At 42.1% G+C, this 25,579-nt stretch overlaps 1 protein-coding gene across 5 annotated transcripts in view; it reads left to right on the top strand.

The window, feature by feature from the left end:
- The window catches only part of pds5a (PDS5 cohesin associated factor A), a 441,642-nt gene that overhangs the window by 243,538 nt on the left and 172,525 nt on the right, over positions 1-25,579 (top strand). For all 5 annotated transcript variants that reach the window (XM_085968917.1, XM_085968922.1, XM_085968897.1 and 2 more), the window contains exons 6-7: positions 930-1,056; positions 10,268-10,348. In XM_085968917.1, coding sequence (XP_085825043.1) covers positions 930-1,056; positions 10,268-10,348 — 208 coding nt within the window. The remainder of the gene's footprint in view (positions 1-929; positions 1,057-10,267; positions 10,349-25,579) is intronic.

Genomic DNA, 25,579 nt, shown 5'->3' with positions numbered 1-25,579 from the left:
TGGTGAAGGGTGAAATTCAAATACCCTTTTTTAAATTGCTTTTCGTCTCTCATAATGGTGGTTTATCACTTTCCCTCCATGTAACCATGGTAATTTCAGGAAATCAGTATTTCAGATTAACAGATGAATTTAAATAGATAGCCCCCTTGAATACTGCGACTGGATGTGTGCTGTATTATCGCATTGAATTTCTCCCCTTTCTGATATCCTATAAAGTACAACGGTGCCATTTATTCAGTTCTTCTACCTACATCGCTATCAGTCTTAATTAATATTAGTGACTGGAGAATTTTTCGCTTGCAGTACATATTTCATATGCATTCAAAGATTATGGCAAAACAAAAACTGTTATTGAATAGTATGCTTTTTGGCGGTTGTGTCGACTAGAGGCGATACCAAATTACAAGCTGGAGTAGTCAATTATCTTTACTTTGCCTGGCACAATAGATGGCGCAGGGCTTGCTCTGTACTCCTGTTTTCTCTAAAAGGTGGTTTTTCAAGTTCTAAAAACAATCATTTTTTTCTGCTTATAAGTTAATGTTAGAACATACATTTCACTATATTAATGTGCATATATTCTTAGTGGGTAAGAGCATCAGGAAAGCTGGTCAAATGTTAGTCTCCAATGGGAATAAAATGGAAAACCAACCTGTTCTTATCAATTAGCAAGGCTTACCCGCAAGGTAAAATTCCATTCAATAAAAGCAAACTGACAACTTGAGCAAGTTTTGAACATGTATGTATTAAAAATGCCCATAAGTTAACCCTGAAGTTTTCTTCAAATAATACAAATCTGACAGACAACAATGAGGCAGAGTGTCTGCTATCAGAGGGTGCACTATTATCCCTATTTGAAGAATGAGGAATACCACTTTGGACTCTAGGAGTTAGTACTGGAATCAGTAACCATTTTAACATTTTTATCTCAGCAACAGCCACAATCAGAAAGTTCAGATGCACATGTTGGATTTGATGAGTTCTATCATCATGGAAGGAGACGGAGTAACTCAGGACCTACTGGATTCCATTCTTATCAACCTTATTCCTGCACACAAGGTTTGTATTTGCTCTTGAACAGAATATTTTGATGATAAACCAAATTATTCCAAGAAATTGGAAATAAATGTGTTCAAAGTAGCAGTTGCCCTCCCTGCTGTTTCCCGGCAGTCTTACCTGTACATATTCTGGCTCTCTCCAGATTCTTCTGCTCTCTGTCTCCTAATGATCATGACAATTCTCAGCATCTCCTTCTCTCTCGTGTCTTTTCATTAGCAGCCACTTTTTAGAAAACATTGAGAAGTTTTCACTGTTTTAAAACACATTTTAAGAATAAACAAAAAAATTTTGTTTGTTCAGCCATACATGGGGGGAGGGGGATCATTGGTCACTCTCCCTTTAAGAAAGTTGAATCTTTGTGCAACCATTTTAGAATCAAAGAAATTACAATGCAGGTGGAGACCATTTGACCATCCACTGGAACTATCTACTGTAATCTCATTTTTGTCCTTTCCCTGTGTCTTTTATATTTTGATGAGGTGCTCTGCCTCATATCTGTATATAAGGTTTCATGCTGAACTGCACTTTTAGTTTAACGTTATGAACATTAATTGCCATTTTCGTAATTCTTTTCAAAAAGAAACTTGTTTTCAAAGATTACCAATGCCATCATGTTGGAATGCTTTGGGTTTTTTTTGTACCCTTTTGTTGTTCTACTGAGTTCTCCTTCAGACAGACCATGTCAAATTAGATCATCTTTGATGTTCAATCAGAGCCACTTGTGGTTTCAAGATTTTTTCATGAGAAACCAAGGTGATGTCTGGGGCCTATTTTGCAGGATGCAATCAACGTTGAAAACAAAAGATAAGAATAGGTAAATCAGAAAATAGCATTTAGATAATGCAAAGCTTGGATTATTAAAAATAGATTACAGGAGGAAGGATGGGCTGAGGAAGATAATACATTCTACAGTTTTGAGGTCCTGGGAAAGAATGAAAAAGGAGGTTGTATGATTGAGTCTTAATTTCAGCACATTGTGGATGATTAGAGGAGAAAGAATGTGTAAGCAGTGTATTTGGAGCTTAGAAGGAGCAAGAGAAAATTCAGTGAAGCACTGAGCATAGGAGGAACAATAAGAGACAGAAAATGTTTTGACAGAGAGAGGCAGGTTGGGGGCTAGAGGTATGAGAGTGATCAGGAATCACAAAACAGATTCTACATTCTTGTGGACTTGTTTTTTTTCAAGTCTGAAAAATCCCCAATGCTGGAACAGGTGCCTTTTCCTCCAGAAACGAAGAAGCAGAAGATTGTATTCATAAGGTAGCTTGCCAATGCGAAGAAGAATGTACCAAGGTGACTGGTCATTTGTGTATTTAAACAGACAAGTCAGTTTAGTGCTACAAATCAACTCTCAGTGACTAGTAACCTAATAATCCACAATTGCACCATGGATCCTAGAGCTCGGGCACGTTGCTGCCCAGATATGCATGGTTGTAAATGTTAGGATTCTTTGTTATGTAAATATTTTTGAATTCTTTAATCCAAGCTTCTAAGAAGAAAAACAAGACTGGTGCCTTATCACATTTATGAAACTCTGAAAGCATTTCACATACAATTAATTACTTTGAAGTGCATTTATTATCGTGGAAGCAAGTGCGAGAGCTATTATGTGCATAGGAAAATCCTACAAACAGTAAGATGAATGAGAGATTTTTATATGTGGATTGAGGGAAGATTGTTGGCCAGGGCACTGAGAGAATTCCCTGTTCTTCTTTTGAGCAGTGCAGTAGGATCTTTAAAGTCCAGCTGAACAAGCAGATGAGGCATCAGTTTTACTTATTGTCCGAAGTATGTCACCTCTGATATTGCAGTACTCCCTCAGCACTGCACTGGAATATCAGCCGAGATTATGTGCTCAAATCCAGGAGTGGGGCTTGAACACTGAGGTGAGTATGCTACAAATTGAGCCCGGCTAATAGTTCCTAGAAAAATATTTTTCTAAAGAAAGGACTAATCAAGTTGAAACCCATAGGAAATGTTTAGAAAGCACCAACAGAGCTTCAAAGCTATCCTAGCATGGTTATTAAAATTGAAGTTGGTTCGGTGAGTTTATCCAGAGAGTAACTGAGCTCAAGCCCAGGAGTGTCCAATGTTTGATCCCTAGTCTGTGTTGAGGTAACTGGTCTTGGCCAGGCTGGCTGTAGAGGTGTTGCATTTGGCCTCAGTAGCCCTGGTTGAGGGAGGGGAAAACCAGTGGCGCTCCCCCTCTCCTGATTGTTATTAGTCAGCCTCTGCTAAAGGGTGTGCGTGTATGCATATCAGGTGAGGACAGAATCGGCTTACCTAAGATGGACTTGCAATTGAACAGCCTGACAGTATTCTTTGTGACTTCAGTAGTGGTCACTTGAGAAAGGTAATTGGAAGGTGAGCGACAACAATGGAACTGCACAGCACCAGGTCAATGCCTTCAGGAGGGGAGGGAAGATTGTAGGAGGGAGAATGACCTTCTGACTCAGCAATAAGTGCCATGAATAAACCAAATGATGAGGGAGGTAGTTACTAGGATGTAAGCTGCAGTAGTGATTGAAGTTGCAATCCAGAAAATGTTTGCCTTGAGAAAACCATCAGGAACCCTGGCTGATTTTGGATAATAGTGATCCATATGAAGAAGAACTTTACAGTAAGTGCTACAAATATGGCTGCCAGTAGAGTTTAACAGCCTTGAAGAACTCTGGCCATGAAACTGTACTTCAAGAAGTAAAGAACCAGGCAGTTATAATGAAGATGTTTTGTGCACTGGATGTATCAGAACTTCGTTTTGAGAGTATCTGAAATTTGTATCCTCTAGTTAGTGTCTTAGCGACCAGTAGGAAAACAATAACTCTACATAATCTTGACCTCTATCAGGCCACACCTTAACCTGAGCTCTAATGGCAAAGGCCCTAACTTTTCAAGCATCTCTTCATAACTCTAATCGTTGGCAAGATCCTAGTGAATCTGCACTGTGACCTTTGCATTGCTTTTATATTCTTCCAATAATGGGGTACCCAAAACTCTACACAATATTCCAATTATGGCTTAAGACCTTACACAAGTTCAACATTACCTCTTTGTTTTTTACTCTCTGTGCTTCTAGATGTAAACCCAAGAATTAATTTGCCTTATTTATGGCCTTATCTACTTGCACCTTTAATTACATGTGTATCTGCACACCAGAGTCCAGGTGCTCCATTCATAATCTCACTATTTAAACTGTATTTCCTCTCCATATGCTTATTTCCAAATTGTATTATGTCACATTTTACGACAATGAACTGTGCCAGCCACCTATCTGCCCATCCAGCTTAGCCTATCTGTATCCTCTTGCAATCTTTTAGTCTTTGTTATTCTTTCCACTTTGGTGTCATTATAACATTTCAAAAGTGTTCCCTCAGTTCCTAAATCAGGATAATTTCTGTATAGTAAATAGAAATGTCCCCAAAACAGACCCCTGTGCAATACCAGTTATCACATCTTTCCAGTCAGAAAGACTTTTTCATCTCTGCCTTTTCCTTCGTGTCCTCCAAGCATTCCATGTGCCATATTTTGGCATTAGTCTCTTAATGTGACAACTTGTCATATGCTTTGTGTAAGCCACAGCCACTATTTCCTTTATCTGTGCTCCTTTTTATTTCTTCAAAGAATTCTGTAAGCTTGGTCTAGCCTTTTAGAGAACCATGTTGATTGGCCCTGATTAGCTCATGTTTCTCTAAGTGATTACTAATTCGATCCTGTATTATTGACTCTAGTAGTTTACCAACAACTGAAGAAAGACTACCTCGGCTATAACTGCCAGAGTTATTCCTCTAGGGATTAGGCTGGATAGCTCTTTTTCGGCCGGCACAGACACGATGGGCCAAATGGCCTCCTCCTGTGCTGTAAGTTTCTATGATTCTATTTCTCTAGCACAGTTTTCCTTTACACAGAATTTTGGAAAATTATAGTCAGATCTTCTGTAAACCATCAGATCCCTATAATTTGTCTACCTGAAGTTTGAGTAACTTCTTCGGTACCAATTCTCTTTGAATAGCACACTAACTTTTCTGCCTACTTTCATGTGGTTCCACAATCTCAACATTCACCTCTTCTGCCATTCCCTCACTCTCCTCTACAAGCTTGCCTCCTTCATCTCAGTGGTCTACCCCTACCATGACTGCCTCTCACCACTAATACATTTTTTTGATCTTTATTTTTCAGTAATTTTTTGTTGTAATATTCTCTCAGCCTTTGTAAATTCCTTTTGTAGCTTTCCTATAGTTATTTTTGTCATGGCTACATTGGCTCCCAGTTAAGCAACGCCTCAATTTTAAAATTCTCATCCTTGCTTTCAAATCCCTACATGGCCTTACCCCTCCCTATCTCTGTAACCTCCTCCAGCCTCTCAATCCTCAGAGATATCTGCGCTCCTCTAATTCTGGCCTCTTGAACATCCCTGATTTTAATCGCTCCACCATTGGTGGCTGTGCTTTCAGCTGCCTAAGCGCTGGAATTCCCTCCCTAAACCTCTCCGCCTCTCTTTCCTCCTTTAAGATGCTTGTTAAAACCTATTCTCATCAGCTCTAATATCTGCTTATGTGACTCTGTGTCAAATTTTGTTTTTGACAGCACTCCTGTGAAACGCTTTGGGACGTTTTAGTATGTTAAAGGTGCTATATAAATACAAGTTGTCGATGGATTTCATTTTTCTTAAGTGCCCTTTAAGTGCTAAATGCGTTTTTAAATTAAAAATTTGATCATCTTGCTCTATTCATCATAGACATAGAAACAGAAGATAGGAGCAGGAGTAGGCCATTCGGCCCCTTGAGCCTGCTCCGCCATTCAATGAGATCATGGCTGATCATCCAAATTCAGTACCCTGTCCCTGCCTTCTCCCCATATCCCTTGATCCCTTTAGCCTTAAGAAATATATCCAACTCCTTCTTGAATATATTTAATGAATTGGCCTCCACTGCCTTCCGTGGTAGAGAATTCCACAGGTTCACCACTCTCTGGGTGAAGAAATTCCTCCTCATTTCAGTCCTAAATGGCTTACCCCTTATCCTTAGACTATGACCCCTAGTTCTGGACTCCCCGGCCATCGGGAACATCCTTCCTGCATCCAGTCTGTCCAGTCCTGTTAGAATTTTATAAGTTTCAATGAGATCCCCTCTCATTCTTCTAAACTCCAGCGAGTACCAACCCAATCTCTCCTCATACGTCATTCCTGCCATCCCAGGTGTCAGTCTGGTGAATCTTCGCAGCACTCCCTCCATGGCAAGAACATCCATCCTCAGATAAGGCGACCAAAACTGCACACAATACTCAAGGTGCGGTCTCACCAAGGCCCTGTACAACTGCAGCAAGACATCCTTGTTCCTGTACTCAAATCCTCTCACTACGAAGGCCAACATACCATTTGCCTTCTTAACTGCCTGCTGCACCTGCATGCTTACCTTCAGCAACGTGGACAAGGACACCCAGGTCTCGTTGCACTTCCCCTTCTCCCAATCTATTGCCGTTCAGATAATAATCTGCCTTCCTGTTTTTGCCACCAAAATGGATAACCTCACATTTATCCACATTATACTGCATCTGCCATGCTTCTGCCCAATCACCCAACCTGTCCAAATGATCCTGGAGTTTCTCGGCATCCTCCTCACAGCACACAGTCCCACCCAGCTTTGTGTTGTCTGCAAACTTGGAGATATTACATCTAGTTCCCTTGTCTAGATCATTTATATATATATTGTGAATAGCTGGGGTCCTAGGACCGATCCCTGCAGTACCCCACTAGTCACTGCCTACCACTCGGAAAAAGAGCCGTTTATTCCAACTCTTTGCTTCCCGTCTGCCAACCAGTTCTTTATCCAAGTCAGTACCGTGCCCCCAATCCCATGTGCCTTAACCTTACATGATAATCTCTTACGCGGAACCTTATCGAAAGCCTTCTGAAAGTGCAAATACACCACATCCACTGGTTCTCCCTTATCTATTCTACGAGTTACATCCTCAAAAAATTCCAGTAGATTAGTCAAGCACGATTTACCTTTTGTAAATCCATGTTGACTTTGTCCGATCCTGTCACTGTTTTCCAAGTGTTCTGCTATTACATCTTTTATAATGGACTCTAGCATTTTCCCCACTACCGATGTCAGGCTTACCGGTCGGTCTATAATTCCCCGTTTTCTCTCTACCACCTTTTTTGAATAGTGGGGTAACATTAGCTACCCTCCAATCCATGGGAACTGTTCCAGAATCTATAGAATTTTGGAAGATGACCAGCAATGCATCTACTATTTCTAGGGCCACTCCCTTAAGTACCCTAGGATGTAGATTATCAGGCCCTGGGGATTTATCGGCCTTCAATCCTGTAGTGTCCGTGTGTAGATAAAGACACTGAAGACAGGAGTTGGTTCATAGGTATTTACTAAGCAAGTCTGGGGGGGGTTCTAAAGGATATACACAATACACAGGCTTATATAGCCCAAGTGGCAATTACCGGCATTACGCACACCTGGGGCTCTTAAAGGCACATACACCACAATTGCTCTTAAAGGCACATACACCACAAATCCCGTCAATTTCCCTAACACCATTTCCCTACAAATACTGATTTCTTTCAGTTCCTCTCTCTCATTAGACCCTATGTTCCCCGACATCTCTGGGAGGCTATTTGTGTCCTCCTTTGTGAAGACAGAACCAAAGTATAATTGGTCTGCCATTTCTTTGTTCCCCATTATAAATTCTTCTGATTCTGACTGCAAGGGACCTACGCTTGACTTCACCAATCTTTTTCTCTTCACATATCTATAAAAGCTTTTACAGTCAGTTTTTATGTTCCCTGCAAGCTTACTCTATTTTCCCCCTCTTAATTAATCCCTTTGTCCTCCTTTGAATCCTAAACTGCTCCCAATCCTCAGGTTTGCTGCTTTTTCTGGCCAATTTGTATGTCTTCTCCTTGGATCTTATGCTATCCCTAATTTCCCTTGTTAGCCACGGTTGAGTCACCTTTTTGTTTTATTTTTATGCCAAACAGGGATGAACAAATTCTGTCGTTCATCATTTCGATCTTTGAATGTTTGCCATTGCCTATCCACCGTCAACCCTTTGAGTAACATTCCCCAATCAATCCTACCCAACTCGCGCCTCATACCATCGTAGTTTCCTTTATTTAAATTCATGGAATCCCAGCCTTCAGTGCACTTTTTTTCTTTACTGGAATACACCTGACTTGTTCCCTTTGTATATGCTGCTGAAATAATGCCATTGCTGACCCATGGTTCTTTTTGCCACTTTTGTTTTCATTTAATGTAGTGAAGTTCCTTTTCATGTTATAATTTCCTTTTTTCCACTAAGTTACCTGTATACTCAATTCTTTTTCTAGTCTTATATTGAATATAATGTACTGTAGCTCAATGTTTCCAATTTTTTAACTTTTAGAATGCCTACTGGCTCTGCTTTAGTGCCCAGAACCTGATCAAGCAGTGCGTCCTTCCTCTGTTGGAGTAGTTACATGTTGACTTGGAATGCAGTCTCAAATAACTCACCACCTTTTCCACCATAAAGATTTTCACTATCCCAGTTTATTTTTGGATAACTAAAATCTACAAATATAATTATTAATGTACTTCCCTTTCATTTGTCTACAAATTTCAGCCTTAATTGCCTACCCATTGTTTGGCGTCTCATATTCTCGAGAATGTGACCAATCCCATGTTACTCCTCAACTCCATTCGAAGGGATTCGGTTTACGCAACTTCTCTGTTTCAATCCTTATACTTTAGTGCAATTATATTGTCTTTAATTAATACCACTACCCCATCTCCCTCCCTTTCCAATTCCTCCTGTAAGTTTTGTAATCACCAGCCCTGATTCAACTCCAGCCACATTTCAGTTACAGCTATAATGTCATTATATTCTGTTTTAGTCGAAAACTCCAGTATTTCCAATATTGTTTCTTGAACTCCATATAAATGCATACGCTTCAGTTTGGATTTTGTTGGTTTGGTAATATTTCCTTTTTTATTAGCTTCACACGTCGTGATTTTTTAACAAACTAGTGCATCCTGTTGGCGTCTTTCAATTTTTCTACCACCTTATTCCCTGTATACCAAAACCTCAGTTTCCCTTTCAAACTCTATTGTACTCTTACTTTTACCCTCCCATTGCTGTATTAGTTTATGCATTTATAGGGCACAGTGTTAATTTTTATTTTTTCCTAATAGCACTTTTTAAGATAAAAGAGTATTTCGTAAAACTGTAACCTAAACAACTTTTTAAAAAATCTGGATGTTGCATATTTTAAGGGTCTTGTACTGGAGGTGAGGGTCTGTTCTGATGTGTTTGTGTATCAGGCGGCCTTGCATCAGTCTAGAGAAGACGTAACTGGACTGAACTCAACTTCCTGTATTTAAAAAAAAAAAAAAATGGCTTTGAATGTTCAGAAACCATGTTTTTTGAATCAACTTATGAGCAGAAGCATATGGGGAGAGTTGGTCCCTATCCGGATCTAATTTTGTATGAGGGTTCTGTCTAAGCAAGGATCACTGTGACATCTTGTATAACATTTTAAATAGAACTACAGCAGCATTGTTGAGGGAGAGGCCCAAGATCTGCCAATACAGCTTTCCCCATTTTTCTTGCCAAGTGTGCTGCTGGTGGCCCATTGGAAGGCTCTAATTAACATTGCTTCCTCCTGCCTCTCTCAGAACACATGAAATCTAGACTTTTGTCACCCACCAGCTATCTGGAGTTCACCCCCTTTATATTATTGCAATGAGTCCAATCCTGTTTTCACCTGATTTTTGTCAGGAATAAAAAAAAATGATCAGGAGTGAAAACCCTGACTAACTTACCCAGAGGTCAACACGCCCCTACCACAGCTCAAGTTGAGATCAGCTATCTCAGCACACACCAGAGACTGAATCTATTAATCACCCTGGTATATGTGGCTCAGCTGCTGACTAGATAAATGCACTGAACTGCAGGGGTAACTCTGATTTGGACAGAGCATTTGGCCAGAGGGCATGGAGTGAAAAATGTGACAGTTTGTAAAGGTATTGAGTGTGAAACGGTAAATATTGACGCAACTTTTGCATTGCAATCATTATATACAAAAGCATTACAGTGCTTTATAGATTTACAGTAATTGATATTAGGAAATGCACACATTTTATATGATTACACGTTTGAGTATTGTGTATCCACTATGATAAACATGTACATAAAGATGTTTACTAATTTTTGGTTTCAGAACATGAACAAGCAAGCATATGATTTAGCTAAAGTACTCCTGAAGAGAACTGCTCAAACAATTGAACCATGTATTGCCAGTGTAAGTATTTTGATAATCGTATTGGAATAAAACAAAATTCATCTTCATCCCACACACTCAAGTCTATGATGCATGTCGGAGTGTGCAGTTGTGATTGTGGCACTTACAATCTCCATATCTCAAATACTTGCCTCTTTCAGAATATCCTGTGACAAATTGTGCTCTGTAAGCCAGTCCCATCATGTTTGGAATGATAAATCAGCCAACTGGGACGGTTTTTAAGACTTTTTTTGCTTTCCCTGGTTAGTTGCTGCTTTTACTCTTCTGATCCCTCAGTCTGTGCTAGTAAAATGACGGATGTTCTAACTGATGTGGGGTGGGGTTTATATCTCCACCTCCTGTCAGATTTGGTACGGATTGATAAGGAATGTCAGCTCTGGTTTTAAAAAGTAAATTTAAAAATCTGTTTCTTCCAGGTGACATCTTGATCTGAAACATCCTGAACGAATTTTTTCTGCTCATAAACTCTGTAAATCTACTATTGGAATGGCTTAAAATAATTTTATTAAAGTATCAGCGGCTATGTTCTTATCGCTCTCTCGCGCTCCTTTTCTAACTGTGTTTCTTAAGTAATACAGTTCTTCCTTTCCCACTCCTCTTCTGTCCTGATGGCACAATTCTTAACTCTACCAAAGAAAGCTGTCCTTATTTTGGTATACTTTTCTCCTCCAGCTGTAATGTTGCCCTTCAAAAGGGAAGACTTCATTGCTCCATGCTATCGTACCATTGTGACTGCCATCATGTTTTATCCCTACCAGGGTCATGCTTTGAAATTCAATTCTAGACTCTAATAAGACCACTGTTCATGATGGTTATACTCCCATTGGCGTCGAAGTGCACTTCCAAGCCTATTCCTGTCCTCTGCTGTCAGTTCAATTTTTTAGCCTGCCTTTTGTTCTTGAAAATTTGCTTGTATTTGTTTTATGCCCAAGGAAAGTGATCCCTCTTGCCCTACCAGCTAGCGCTATTGCTGTCCCTGCATTGGTACTTTCTGAAGCTATGGAACCTGCTCTAAACTCTCAAATTATTGTCTTAAAAATAATGACCCAATTTCTGATCATGAATGAGGTTTTCAGCAAGGCCACTCTGCTGGGGATTCTGTTGCTATTGAAAACTTTGGTGAATCATTTACCATTACTTTGGACACCTCCAAAATCTTAATCAACATCTGGCATAGTGCACTTCTAATTAAGTTACCCATTGTGTCTTTCAGTTTTTCTTAGTCTCTTGCAAATGCAACCAACAACTGCCAAAGATCTTTGTCTCTATTTTTAGTCCTCCTTCATCATTGACATTTTTGCCCTCACTGTCTTTGACCTCAAATGGAACAGCTACAGCTTTTTTAGTTTCTTCTTGGGATGTAGAGGCAGAAACCCACATTGCATTTAAAAAGTACTTGGATATGCACTTGAAGTGCTGTAACCTACAGGGCTACGGACCAAAAGCTGGAAAGTGGGATTAGGCTGGATAACTCATGTCCGCACTGGTCGACAAAGATAGGCTGAATGGCCTCCTGTGCCATAAATTTCTATGATTATTTGATTCTATGTGGGCAATACTAGCAAAGCTCTGTTTATTGGCCATCTTTAGTTGTCCTGTGAAGGTAATGGACTGTTTCCTTAAACCATTGTACTCCTTATACTGATGGTACTCCAATGATGTTCGGTAGGAAATTCTAGGATTTTGACTGAGCAACGATGTATGAACAGCAATGTCCAAATCAGGATGCATGTGACTTGAGGACAATTTGGAAGCTATGGTGTTCCCATGAAATTGCTGCTCTTGTTCTTGGTGTAGAGGTCATGGTGATGGGAGACAGTAGGTTTGGTGAGTTGCTACAGTGCATATTGCAGTTACCATCCCCTGCTGGTGGAGTGGTTGGATATCAAGTCCAGTAGCAGGAGCACCAATTAAATGGTCACAGTTCTGTCCTGGTTGACGTTGAGCTTCTAGAGTGTTGTGGCTGCATCCATCCAAGTGAATGGTGAGCAATGTTACCTCTAATTTTTTTCGTGAGCTGTCCCTTTAAATTTGCTGTGCGGCCACATGTGGTATCTTTTCCAGCGGCAGCAGCTGGTGAGCGGCCTGTGCAGGACCTCCCAATTGGCTGCGCACCTTAGGGGGGGACATTGGTGGTGAATATTCCATCACACTCCTGACTTGTGCCTTGTAGATATTGTGCCTTTGAAGGATCAAGAGATGAACCACTTATCACAGGGTACCCTGCTATCAGAAATATAGTAGAGTACAGCACAGAAAGAGGCCATTCTGTGCCGACTCTTTCGAAGAGCAGTCCCGTTAGTCCCATTCTCCAGCTCTTTCCCCATATACCAGCAATTTTTTCTCCAAGTGTTTATCAAATTCCCTTTTGAAAGCTACTATTGAATCTGTTTCCACCACCCTATCAGGCAGTGCATTCCAAATCCTAACCACTTGTTGCTTAAAAAGTTTTTCCTCATGTCTCCGAACTGGTTCTTTTGCCAATCACCTTAAATCTGTTTCCTCTGGTTATGAATCTTTCAGCCACTGGTAACAGTTTCTCTATCTAAACCCTTCATGTTTTTAAAAAACCTCTATCAAATCTCTTAGCCTTCTCTGCTCCAAGGAGAACAATCCCAGTTTCTCCAGTCTATCCATGTAACTGTAATCTCTCAGCCCTAGAGCCATTCTGCTAAATCTCTATCGTACCCTCTCCAAAGCCTCGTCCTTTCTAAAATGTGATGCCCAGAATTGGACACAATACTCCAGCTGGGGCCAAAATAGTGTTTTAACCTTCTTGTAGCCATGGCGTTGGTATGGCTGGTCCAGGTCACATTGTGGTCAGTGGTGTTCCTCGTGGCTGCAGTGTGTATTATCTGTAGGATGCTCTGCAGCAACTTGCCAAGGATTCTTAGGCAGCACCTCCCAATCCCGCGACCTCCACCACCTGCAAGGACGAGGGCACCAGGTGAATGGGAACACGATCACATAGAAGATAGGAGCAGGAGTAGGCCATTCGGCCCCTCGAGCCTGCTCCGCCATTCAATGCGATCATGGCTGATCATCCAAATTCAGTACCCTGTCCCTGCTTTCTCCCCATATCCCTTGATCCCTTTAGCCTTAAGAAATATATCCAACTCCTTCTTGAATCTATTTAATGAATTGGCCATCTCGTCCAGGTTCCCCTCCAAGTCACACACCATCCCGACTTGGGCATATATCGCTGTTCTTCGATAGTCCCTGGGTCAAAATCCTTGAACTCCCTGCTAGACAGTATTATGGGAGCACCTTCACCGCACAGATGGCAGCGGTTCAAGTAGAAGGCCCACCACTAATGTTTCCTATTAGCCGCGGGGCCGCGCAGCTCTCTGCCGGTCCCATGCAGCCGGTGAGCCAGCTCTTGAATAGAAAAACCGCGTGTGCGCGGAATTTTTAATGGCCCGCGCGGCCCCTTAAGGAACATTGCCCACCACCACCTTCTCAAGGGCAACTAGAGATGGACAGTAGATGCCGGCCTTGCCACCAATGCAAGGAGTGTCTGAATGAATTTTTTTAAATGGTGGCAGACTCGACATGAGTAGGGGAACTAATTAGGCCTTTTGTTGTTGGAGGTAGTCATAACCTGGTAATTAAGTGAAATGGGTGTAACCTGCCATATTGCCGAATTCGGGTCCTGCTGCAGGCTGACACAAGAAACTTCACTATCAGAGGAGTTGTGAATAGGGCTGAACACAGTGGAATTGTTAATCTAGAGCTCCACTGAGACCTTATGATGGAGGTAAGTTTATTGATAAAGCAGTTGAAGATGGATGTTACCCTGAGAAACTTGTGTAGCAGTGTACTGGAGGAATGATGTTTGGCACCCTACAGCCATGGCCATCTTCCACTGAGTGTTCCTCTTAAACTCAGTTTTGCTGAAGCTCCTTGGTCCCATACTCTGTCAAATGCTGCCTTGATGTCGAGGGCAGTTCTCTAATCTCTCTAACATTCAGTTCTTGCGTCTGTGTCTGTATCAAGGCTGTGATGAGGTTTTGAGCTGAGTGGTGAGCAGATAATTGATTAGTAGCTACAGCTTGATGGCACTATTGATGACAACATCCAACACTTTGGTGATGATTGGGAGGAGACTGATGGGGCAGTAATTGTCCAGATTAGATTTGTCTTTTTTTGGTGGATAGGATATACTAGGCAATTTTCCACGTTGTTGGATAAATGCCTATGTCACTCCTGCGCTGGAACATCTTGCGGGGGGGTGGTGGTGGGGTGTGGCGGCTGGTTCTGGTGCGCACGTCTTCAGGGTTTCAGCCACGATGTTGTCGGGGCCTATTGCCTTTGCTATGTCCACTGCTCTCAGTTACTTAATGTTACATGGAATGAATCAGATTGGCTGGTCACTGACATCTATGATAGTGGTTCAGTAGGGTCATCCACTCTGCACTTTTGGCTGAAAATGCTTGGAACACTTGTCTTGTCTATTGCATTGAGCTGGGCTTTGCCATTGTTGATGATAGGAATGTTGATGAAACTTCCTCCTCCTATTGGCTGCCTGACTGCCCACCATCATTCTCAGTTGGGCACAGTAGGGCTACGGAGCTTTGCCCTGATCTGTTGGATAGCTTAGCTTCGTCTAGTCTATCTGTCTCTACCTTTGCTGTTTAGCATGCAGGTAGCCCTGTATTGTAACTTTACGAGGTGGGCTGCTCAATTTAAGGTATACCTGATGCTGCTCTCCTATACCATATGCTTTTAATCTCTCCTTTGCACCAGGGTTGGTTTCCAGGCTTGATGGTAATAGAGGAGCGACGGATGTACCTGTCCATGCAGTTATAGATTGTGGTGGTATACAATTCTGCCATTGATGTTGGCCCATAGCATATGATAGATGGCCCATTTTGGGGTGCTAGAGCTGTCATTAGCCTGTCTCACTCAGCACGGTGGTCATGCCACTTCATACGTGACCACACTGGAGATGAGACTTTATCTTGACAATGACCATGCGGTGATCACTCCAACCACATACGTCTGCAGCAACAATAACAACATGCATTTATATAGCACCGTAAACTAGTTATGTGTCTGCAACAGGAATTTGGTAAGTGCGAGGTCAAGCAAGCTACTTCCTTGTATTGATTGCCTTTGAAGTCTTTTGACACAAGTTCATTCTGGCAGCTATGTTCTTCACTCGGCCAGCTTGATCAGCAGTGGTACTACCAAGCCACTCTTGGGTGATGATGTCCCTCTCAGAATGCATTCTGTGCCCTTGAATCCCTCCGTACTTCTTTCAAGTAATGTTCAATGTGGAGGAATATTGATTAGTTGGGTAGCTGCTCATCAGCAAGTGGTTTCCTTGGCCATGGTTGACCTGATCCATCAGACTTTCGAAAAGACAAGCAGAATGGAAACGGAGGGGTGTAGCCCTGAAAATAAAGGATGACATAGGACAGTAGTGAAAAAGGATCTTGGCTCGGAAGATCAGGAAGTAGAATCAGTATGGGTGAAGATAAGAAATAACATGGGGCAGAAAACACTGGTGATGGTAATTTACAAGCCCTCAAACAGTAGCTGTACTGTTGGATAGAGTATTAATCAAGAAATAATAGGAGCTTGTATGAAAGGTATTACAATAATCATGGGGGAGTTTAATCTTCATTTCGACTGGGCAAATCAAATTGGCAAAGGTAGTTTGGAGGACGAGTTCATGGAATGCATTTGAGACACTTTCCTAGAATGATACGACATGGAACCAACCAGGGAACAGACTATTTTAGATCTTGTATTGTGTAATGAGACAGGGTTAATTAATAATCTCATAGAAAAGGATTCTCTGGGGAAGAGACATAACGGCACAGAAGGAGGCTATTCGGCCCATCGAGTCTGTTCTGGCTCTCTCTAGAGCAATCCAGTCAGTCCCGCTCTATCCCCGAAGCCCTGCAAGTTTATTTCCCTCAAGTGCCTATCCAGTCTCCCTTTGAAAACATTGAGTGTCTCCACTTCCACCACTTCCGTCATCACCACTCTCTCAAAGTTTTTCCACACATCCCCCCTGTACCTCTTCCCCAAAACCTTCAATCTGTGTCCCCTAGTCTTTGTACCATCAACTAGTGGGAACAGCCTTTCCCCATCTAGCCTATCCAAACCAATCATAATCTTGTACACCTCTATCAAATCATCCCCAACCTCTTTTGCTCTAATGAAAACAAATCCAGCTTCTCCAACCTGTCCTTGTAGCTAAGATCTTCCATCCCCAGAACCATTCTGGTAAATCTCCTCTGCATCCTCTCATGGGCCTTCACATCCTTCCTAAGGTGTGGTGACCAGAACTGGACGCAATACTCCAGTTGTGGTCTAACCAGCACTTTATAAAGGTTCAGCATAACTTCTCTACTTTTGTACTCAATACCTCTATTTATGAAGCCCAAGATCCCATATGCTTTGTTAACCACTCGCTCAATATGTCCTGCCACCTTCAGGGACCTATGCACATTAACTCCCAGGTCCCTCTGTCCCTGCACACTCTTTAAAACTGTGCCATTTAGTGTATATTGCCTCGCCCTGTTCCTTCTGCCAAAATGCATCACCTCTCACTTCTCTGTATTAAATTTTATCTGCCACTTGCCTGCCCATTCTGCTAGCCTTTCTATGTCCTGTTGCAATCGATTGGTATCATCCTCACTGTTTGCCACACCCCCAAGTTTGGTGTCATCGGCAAATTTAGAAAGTCTACTCTGTATTCCAATATCCAGGTCATTTATATACACATCAAAAAAAGCAGTGCTCTCAGCACTGACCCTTGGGGAACACCACTGTCTACCATCCTCCAGTCTGAAAAACAGCCATTTACCATGACTCGCTGTTTTCTGTCCTTAAGCCAATTCCTTATCCAAACTGCCACTGACCCACCGATTCTATGAGCCTCAATTTTGTTAACCAGCCTTCTATGTGGTACTTTGTCAAACACCTTCCGAAAATCCATGTAGACAACATCCATTGCATTCCCTTCATCAATCCTCCTTGTTACTTCATCAAAACATTCAATTAGATTAGTCAAACACCATCTGCCTTTTACAAATCTGTGTTGGCTCTCCTTAATTAGCTTAAACCTCTCCAAGTGCCCGTTAATTTTTTCTTTGATTATTGTTTCTAAAACTTTGCAGACCACTGATGTTAAACTGACCGGCCTGTAGTTACTAGGATTGTCCTTACACGCTTTCTTGAACAATGGTATCACATTTGCCACGTTCCAATCCTCAGGCACCTCCCCCGCATCTAGGGAAGATTGGAAAATTATGACAAGCCCTTCCGCTATCTCCTCCCCCAATTCCCTTAGCAACCTGGGATGCAAGCCATCTGGCGACTTGTCCACTCTACGCATACCCAGCCTTTCTAGTACATCCTGCCTATCAATTTTCACTCCTTCCATTGCTTCTACCTTTTCCACTTCTACCGATATTTTGTCAGCATCCACCTCCTTAGTAAACACCGATACAAAGTATTCATTGAGTATTCTAGCCTTGCCCTGCGCCTCTAAGCATATATCACATTCTTTGTCTCTAATAGGCCCCACCCCGCCTCTTACTATCCGCTTACTGTTTACATGCCGGTAGAATATTTTTGGGTTCCCTTTTATGTTAACCACCATTCTACACTCATATTTTCTCTCTCCAGTCTTATTTTCATCTTCACATCCCCTCTCAACTTATTGTATTTGGTTTGGTTCTCCCTTGAAGAATTCACCTGACATGCATCATACACCCTCTTTTTTTGTTTCATCATCTTCCCTATCTCCCTCGTCATCCAAGGAGCCCTTGCTTTGCTTCCCTTACCCTTCCCTCTTGTTGGAATGTACTTGGAACATCTCCTCCTTAAAGATCACCCATTGTTTCCTTACAGTTTTTCCTGTCAGTCGTCGGTTCCATTTTACCCTGGCTAGATCCTTTCACATCCCATTGAAGTTAGCCCTATTCCAGTTTAGCAGGTCCACTCTAGATTGTTCCTTGCTCCTCTCCATTGCTAATCTAAATCTTATGATACGATGATCACTCGTACCCAAATGTTCTCCCACAGACACTTGGTCGACCTGGTCCACCTCATTCCCCAGCACCAGATCCAGCAATGTCTCCTTCCTAGTTGGGCCAAGAACATTGGTCAAGGAAATTCTCCTGAACACATTTCAGAAATTCCTCCCCCTCCTTTCCCTTTACCCTAGCATTATCCCAATCGATATTTGGGTAATTAAAGTCCCCCAATATCACCACTCTATAGCTCTTGCATATCTCTGTGATTTCCCTGCAGATTTGCTCCTCTACCTCCCTCTCACTACTATTTGGAGGTCTATAGAAAACCCCCAATAGCATGATCATACACTTTTTGCTCCTCAACTCTAACCAAATGGATTCTGTCCTTGTCCCCTCAAGAACATCCTCCCTTTCCAACACTACAATGTCTTCCTTAATCAGCACTGCCACCCCATCTCCCTTTTTTCCTTCCCTATCTTTTCTGAACACCTTGTACCCTTGAATATCAAGTGCCCAGTCCTCACCCTTTTTAAGCCACGTTTCCGTTATTGCCACAACATCATATTGCCACACGGTGTAGCGCATCAACCTTATTCACCACACTTTGTGCGTTTATGTACATGCATTCTAAACCCATTTTTGAATTTTTCTTAGTCTGCTCCTATCTAATATGGTACTACTACCGCCTCTAGTACTATCTTCTCCAGTACTATCCAACGCAATCACCCTTTTATGCACCATATTCCTCTTTTCTACTCCTCTATGCTGGTGCCCAACCCCCTGCCAAGCTAGTTTAAACCCTCCCCAACAGCACTAACAAACCTCCCCGTGAGAATATTGGTCCCGGCTCTGTTGAGGTGTACAGGTCCCACCTTCCTCAGAAACGGTCCCAATGCCTCAGAAATCTGAAGCCCTCCCTCCTGCACCATCTCTCCAGCCACGCATTCATCTGTTCTGTCCTCCTATTCCTGTACTCACTAGCACGTGGCATGATAAAATTTCACATTGAGTTTGAGGGTGAAATACTTCAATCGGAAACAAGAATTTTAAATTTAAACAAACCTAATTACATAGGTATGTGGGGCAAGTTAGCTAAGGTAGATTTGGGAAATTAGATTAAAAGATATGACAGTAGATAAGCAGTGGCAAACATTTGAAGAAATATGTCAAAATTCTCAATGAATATGCATTCCATTGAGAAATAAAAACTCCATGGGGAAAGTGATCCATCCGTGCTTAACTAAAGAAGTTAAGGATAGTATTAGATTAAAAGAAGAGGCCTATAATGGTGTGTAGAAGCCTGAGGATTAGGAGAGCTTTAGAAACCAGCAAAGGATGACCAAAAAATTGATGAAAAGGGAGAAAATAGAATATGAAAGTAAACTAGCAAGAAATATAATAACAGATTGTAAGAGCTTCTACAAGTATGTAAAAAGTAAGCATTGGTCCCCTAGAGGCTGAGGCAGGTGAAATTATAATGGGGAATATGGAAATGGCAGAGACTTTAAACAAATATTTTATATCTGTCTTCACAGTAGAAGATGCAAACAGCATGCCAAAATAGTGGGGAACCAAGGGGCTAATACGAGTGAGGAACTTAAAGTAGTTAATATCAGTAGAGAAAAAGTACTTGAGAAACTAATGGGACTAAAAGCTGACAAATCCCCTGGACCTGATGGCCTACATCCTAGGGTTCTAAAAGAGGTTGAATGCATTGGTTGTGATCTTCCAAAATTCTCTAGATTCTAGAACGGTCCCAGCAGATTGGAAGGTAGCAAATGTAACCCCACTATTTAAGAAGGGAAGGAGAGAGAAAACTGGGAACTACAGGCCAGTTAACCTGACATCAGTCGTCGGGAAAATGCTGGAATCCATTATTAAGGAAGTGGTACTTAGAAAATCATAATGTGATTAGGCAGAGTCAGTATGGTTTTTTGAAGTGAAATCGTGTTTAACAAATTTATTAGAGTTTTTTGAGGATGTAACTAGCAGGGTAGATAAAGGGGAACGAGTGGATGTAGCATATTTAGATTTCCAAAAGGCATTCGATAAGGTGCCACATAAAAGGTTGCTTCGCAAGATAAGGGCTCATGGGGTTGGGGGTGAAATATTAGCATTGATACAGGATTGGTTACCGGACAGAAAACCGAGAGTAGGGATAAATGGGTCATTTTCAGGTTGGCAGGCTGTAACTAGTGGGGTGCCACAAGGATCAGTGTTGGGGCCTCAGCTATTTACAATCTATATTAATGACCTAGATGAAGGGACCGAGTGTAATGTATCCAAGTTTGCTGATGATACAAAGCTAGGTGGGACAGTAAGCTGTGAGGAGAATATGGACAGGTTAAGTGAGTGGGCAGTAAGGTGGCAGATGGAGTATAATGTGGGGAAATGTGAGGTTATTCACTTTGGTAGGAAGAATAGAAAAGCAGAACATTTTTAAATGGTGAGAAACTATTAAATGTTGGTGTTCAGAGAGATTTAGGTGTCCTAGTACAGGAAACACAGAAATTTAGCATGCCGATGCAGCAAACAATTAGGAAGGCAATTAGCATGTTGGCCTCTATTGCAAGGGCGTTGGAGTACAAGAGTAAGGAAGTCTTGCTACAGTTGTACAGGGCTTTGGTAAGACCACAGTTGGAGTACTGTGCACAGTTTTGGTCTCCTTATCTGAGAAAGGATATTCATGCCATGACGGTGCAACGAAGGTTGATCCTGAGATGAGAGGGTTGTCTTATGCGGAGAGATTGAGTAGATTGGGTCTATACTCTCTGAAGTTTAGAAGAATGAAAGGTGATCTCATTGAAACATAAAGATTCTGAGGGGGATTGACAGGGTAGATGCTGAGAGTTTGTTTCGCCTGGCGTGGTGAGTCTAGAACTAGGGAGCATCGTCTCAGGATAAAGGGTCGGCCATTTAAGACGGAGATGAGGAATTTCTTCACTCGGAGGATTGTGAATCTTCGGAATTCTCTACCCGAAAGGACTGTGGATGCTGTGGTGTGGAAAAAACAAGCTTGGAGGCTTTGTGTCTTAATGCGAGGAGCATTTGTAATAAGTTGGATGAACTGGCTGCGCAAATAGAGGTAAACGAATATGATTTGGTTGGGATTACGGAAACATGGCTCAAGGATGGCCAAGACTGGGAACTCAACATTCAGGGGTATTCAATATTCAGGAAAGATAGGCAAAAAGGAAAGGGAGGTGGGGTAGCATTACTGGTTAAAGAAGGGATTAACACAATTGTAATGAAGGATATTAGCCCTGATGATGTGGAATCTGTATGGGTAGAATTGAGGAATACTAAGAGGAAAAAAACGTTAGTGGGAGTGGTATATAGACCTCCAAACAGTAAGGCGGAGGTTGGGGATGGCATTAAAAGGGAAATTAAAGAAGCGTGCAATAAGGGCACAGCAGTCATCATGGGTGACTTTAATCTACATATAGATTGGGCCAACCAAATTAGTAACAATAGCAAAATACTGCAGATGTTGGAAATCCGAAATAACAACAGAAAATGCTGGGAGGAGGAATTCCTGGAGTGTTTACGGGATGGTTTCCTGGACCAATATGTCGAGAAACCAACCAGAGATCAGGCCATCTTAGACTGGGTATTATGTAACAAGAAAGGATTAATTAGCAATCTTGTTGTACGAGGCCCCTTCGGTCGGAGCGATTTATAATATGATCGAATTCTTCATTAAGATGGAGAATGAAGTCGTTGACTCAGACTAGGGTCCTCAATTTAAATAAAGGAAACTACGATGGTCTGAGGAGCGAGTTGGGTAGGATTGATTGGGGAATGGCACTCAAAGGGTTGACGGTGGATAGGCAATGGCAAACATTCAAAGACCGAATGGATGAGCTACAGAATTTGTTCATCCCAGTTTGGCATAAAAATAAAACAAAAAAGGTGACTCAACCGTGGCTAACAAGGGAAATTAGGGACAGCATAAGATCCAAGGAGAGGACATATAAATTGGCTAGAAAAAGCAATAACTAGAACTAGGGGGCATAATCTTAAAATAAGGGGCTGCTCATTCAAAACTGAGATGAGGAGAAACTTCTTCACTCAGAGGGTGGTAGGTTTGTGGAATTTGCTGCCCCAGAAAGCTGTGGAAGCTACATCATTAAATAAATTTAAAACAGAAATAGATAGTTTCCTAGAAGTAAAGGGAATAAAGGGTTACGGGGAACGGGCAGGAAATTGGACATGAGTCTGGGTTCGGAATGGTCATGGCCCTGTGGGTAGTGGAGCGGGCCCAGGGGCCGTGTAGCCTTGTTCTGCTCCTACTGTGTTCTAATTCTGTTAGATTTCAGGAGATGGTTTTATTCCTGTTCCTGGCTGGGGTGGAGATCGCCTTTACAGAAGGTAAGTACTGTAGAAAATATAGGGACAGAGTGATCTCCTGGAAGAATTTCGATCGCCTAGATGGGTCGGAGAGGAATTTCCCAGATTTTTTTCTCCCAAATTGGCCATTGGGTCTTTATCTGGTTTTTCGCCTCTCCCGGGAGATCACATGGGTTCGGGTGGATGCAGAGTGATAGAAGATTTGAGGTTAGGATCAGATCAGCCATGATCTTATTGAATGGTGGAGCAGGCTCGAGGGGCCGATTGGCCTACTCTTGCTCCTATTTCTTATGTTCTTATGTTCTTATGATTGGGAGCAGTTTAGGATTCGACAAAGGGATTAATTAAGAAAGGGAAAACAGAATATGAGAGTAAGCTTTCAGGGAACATAAAAACTGACTGTAAAAGCTTTTATAGATATGTGAAGAGAAAAAGATTGGTGAAGTCAAGCGTAGGTCCCTTGCAGTCAGAATCAGGGGAATTTATAATGGGGAGCAAAGAAATGGCAGACCACAAAGGAGGACACAAATAACCTCCCAGAGATGTTGGGGAACATAGGGCCTGATGAAAGGGTGGAACTGAAAGAAATCAGTATTTGTAGGGAAATGGTGTTAGGAAATTGATGGGACTGAAGGCCGATAAATCCCCAGGGCCTGATAATAGTAGATGCATTGCTGGTCATCTTCCAGAACTCGATAGACTCTGGAACAGTACCCATGGATTGGAGGGTAGCTAATGTTACCCCACTATTCAAAAAAGGTGGTAGAGAAAAAGCGGGGAATTATAGACCGGTAAGCCTGACATCGGTAGTGGGGAAAATGCTAGAGTCCATTATAAAAGATGTAATAGCAGAGCACTTGGAAAGCAGTGACAGGATCGGACAAAGTCAACATGGATTTACAAAAGGTAAATCATGCTTGACTAATCTACTGGAATTTTTTGAGGATGTAACTGGTAAAATAGATAAAGGAGAACCAGTGGATGTGGTGTACTTGGACTTTCAGAAGGCTTTCGATAAGGTCCCACATAAGAGATTAGTGTGCAAAATTAAGGCACATGGGATTGGGGGCAAGGTATTGACTTGGATAGAGAACTGGTTGGCGGACAGAAAGCAAAGAGTTGGAATAAACGGGTCGTTTTCCGAGTGGCAGGCAGTGACTAGTTGGGTACCGCAAGGATCGGTCCTAGGACCCCAGCTGTTCACAATATATATTAATGATCTGGACGAGGGAATTGGATGTAATATCTCCAAATTTGCAGACGACACTGGGTGGGAGGGTATGCTGTGAGGAGGATGTCGTGAAACTCCAGTACGATTTGGACAGGTTGGGTGATTGGGCAGAAACATGGCAAATGCACTATAATGTGGATAAATGTGAGGTTATCCACTTTGGTGGCAAAAACAGGAAGGCAGATTATTATTTGAATGGCAATAGATTGGGAGAAGGGGAAGTGCAAAGAGACCTGGGTGTTCTTGTGCACCAGTCGCTGAAGGTAAGCATGCAGGTGCAGCAGGCGGTTAAGAAGGCAAATGGTATGTTGGCCTTCGTAGCAAGAGGGTTTGAGTACAGGAACAAAAGATGTCTTGCTACAGTTGTACAGGGCCTTGGTGAGACCACACCTTGAGTATTGTGTGCAGTTTTGGTCGCCTTACCTGAGGAAGGACGTTCTTGCCATGGAAGGAGTGCAGCGAAGATTCACCAGGCTGATACCTGGGATGGCAGGAATGACGTATGAGGAGAGATTGTGTCGATTGGGCTTATACTCACTGGAGTTTAGAAGATTGAGAGGGGATCTCATCGAAACCTATAAAATTCTGTCAGGCCTGGACAGACTAGATGCAGGAAGGATGTTTCTGATGGCCGGGGAGTCCAGAATCAGTTTAAGGATAAGGGGTAAGCCATTTAGGACTGAAATGAGGAATTTCTTCACCCAGAGAGTGGTGAACCTGTGGAATTCTCTGCCACAGAGGGCGGTGGAGGCCAGTTCATTAAATATATTCAAGAAAGAGTTGGATATATTTCTTAAGGCTAAAGGGATCAAGGGATATGGTGAGAAGGCAGGGACAGGGTACTGAATTTGGATGATCAGCCATGATCTCATTGAATGGCGGAGCAGGCTCGAAGGGCCAAATGGCCTACTCCTGCTCCTATCTTCTATGTTTCTATATTCAAGGCTGAGATAGATTTTTGGACTCGAGGGATATGGGGATCGGGTGGGAAAGTGGAGTTGAGGTCGAAGATCAGCCATGATCTTACTGAATGGCGGAGCAGGCTCGAAGGACTGTATGGCCTACTCCTGCTCCTAATTCTCTTATTCTTAGACTTCTTGGGGTTCACAGTCAATGCTGAGGGCTCCCAGGGCCATCCTATCCACTATTTTTCCCCCCACATCTATGCTGCTGTTGGGACAGGGATGATGATGGAGGAATGTTGAGCAATGGTTGACCGATATGACTGGGTGAATAGAACTCTGTCAGGTTGTTGCTTGGCTAGTATGGGTGCGATCGTATATGGTTATGTTACTTGACTGGTAATCCAAAGGTCTAGACTAATCATTTTCCTACATTACAACAGTGACTACATTTCAAAAAGTATTTTATTGGCTGTAATGCAATTTGGGATGTCCGGTGGTTATGAAAGGCACTATATAAATGCAAGTCTTTTTTAATCCAGAGAACAAGTTCAAATCCCATCATGGCAGTTTGAGAATTTAAATTCCTTTTTGAAATATCAAAATAAAAAGCTGGTAGCAGTAAAAGTGACCATGAAATCTGTTGTCCTTACCAAGTCTCTACTTTATATGTGACTGCTATCTTCCCACCATCATGGTTGACTCTTAGCTGCTCTATGGCCTATCAGACATTCGGTTGTTACCAACTTGCTGC

Source organism: Somniosus microcephalus, chromosome 2 (genome assembly GCF_052327205.1).
Source record: "Somniosus microcephalus isolate GS21.2 chromosome 2, FLI_Smic_1.0, whole genome shotgun sequence".
Taxonomy (NCBI): domain Eukaryota; kingdom Metazoa; phylum Chordata; class Chondrichthyes; order Squaliformes; family Somniosidae; genus Somniosus; species Somniosus microcephalus.
Note: the sequence above shows the minus strand (reverse complement) of the source record. Positions and strands in the feature narration are given on the sequence as shown.